Source organism: Amphimedon queenslandica, unplaced genomic scaffold, assembly GCF_000090795.2.
Source record: "Amphimedon queenslandica unplaced genomic scaffold, v1.1 AMPQUscaffold_12685, whole genome shotgun sequence".
Lineage (NCBI taxonomy): Eukaryota > Metazoa > Porifera > Demospongiae > Haplosclerida > Niphatidae > Amphimedon > Amphimedon queenslandica.
In genome coordinates this window covers 30724-32205 of record NW_003547079.1, presented here as the reverse complement: position 1 = coordinate 32205, position 1482 = coordinate 30724, and the positions used below count along the sequence as shown (strand labels likewise).

At 33.7% G+C, this 1482-nt stretch overlaps 1 protein-coding gene across 1 annotated transcript in view; it reads right to left on the bottom strand.

Moving 5' to 3' along the window:
* Window positions 1–582: 582 nt before the first annotated feature.
* The window catches only part of LOC109587101 (uncharacterized), a 5704-nt gene continuing 4804 nt past the window's right edge, over window positions 583–1482 (bottom strand). The window contains exon 9 of the mRNA XM_020003321.1: window positions 583–1460. Within this exon, the coding sequence (XP_019858880.1) occupies window positions 583–1460 (878 nt within the window). The remainder of the gene's footprint in view (window positions 1461–1482) is intronic.

The following is a 1482-nucleotide window of genomic DNA, read 5'->3' as shown; positions in this document are numbered from 1 at the left end:
ATATTGTTATTGCCTTGTGTCTGACCCAACTTTAATTAATATTTATTTATTTATTTATTTATTTGTTTATTTCTTCATTAGGTAAACGTGAGAGGATAGAGTTTGCTCAAACTGTCAATAAATATGACAGACGATTCAAATGCATTCCGTTTTGGAGGAGAGTGTATGTAGCTGTTAAAGAAGGTGAGTCAGCATTTGAGTGTACAAATTTGTACACTTCAGAAGTGTGCAAAGTTGTAGTCAAATAATAAGTGTGCTAATTTGTACACTTCAATGAAAGTGCATGCGTACAAAATTATATTACATAATTTCTGGCTATTTTTGAACACATGTAAGATTTGCTCACAAGTATAGCAATTCATTAATTGAAAGTGTTAATTTTCATTAACTTTTGCCATTTTTTGACAGCTTTAGATAATAAAAGTTAAGATACAAAAATAATATGTTATACAAAGACATTAGCTGATTATGATTATAAATTAAGACTATTATTAGCTAATTATGGTATTTATAATTTTTTCTGTCATTTTTAGTTTTTTGCAACATTAATTTTTTACTGTCATAGAACTCTTTTTCTTCTTATTACCATAGATTGTATTTTAATTGTGAGTGCCATTCCGTTTGATGATCGCTTTGGAAATTTAGAGCTTTCATATGGCAGCAATCCATTATTTTTTGTACCCAGTTATCAGTGACAGGTAATTTGAGGTGCCTCTTATTCCCAGCAACACACACTGGCATATTCATGATTATTTTCTTGGGCGCATTGTATCTTTCCAGGCACGATTGAAACTGTATGGCCCATTCTTTCATACATATAATCATTTTCAATTTTAGCACTTCCTCTTGTCTAAGGCTGCTCCCCCAACCTTCTTTGTCCTCCTTTTCATCACTTTCATAATCATTAAGATCAAATCTATTGGCTTGTGTTAGTACTAAGATGCAGCTTTTCCATATGGTTTCATCATTCTTGAACAGTTTTACAAGATGTTGAAAACGCTCAACTGATTGATCTAATTTGTCTATAATTCGCAGGCATATAAGGATTTTGAATCGATCACAACATTCATCAAGCTTCTGTTTAATCTTCTTCGTCAGCTCTTTATTATTTAGTTGTGGGTCTCCCAGACGTCTTGTATCATAAAACACTACTAGTGTACCATAGACAGTGCCAGAGTGTTCTTCTATTGTATTATGATTGGTAGGATAGGGGCCATGTGATACTAGGGCTACTTTCCTACCCAGCATTGAATTGATGAGTGTTGATTTTCCTACTCCTGCCTCACCAACCACCATTATTGTCAATGGTGTATTGGGCATTTCTTGTTGTGGTATGGCCAACTCGTATTGGTCTATACCTTTAGGTGGTGTCTCAGAACCTCTCTCACTGTCACAAGACATATGTACATGTAGCTCATCACCATAATCAGCTATATGAGCCATAGCAATAGTATCTTGCCCTTTAAAATATGAAGTATTGTT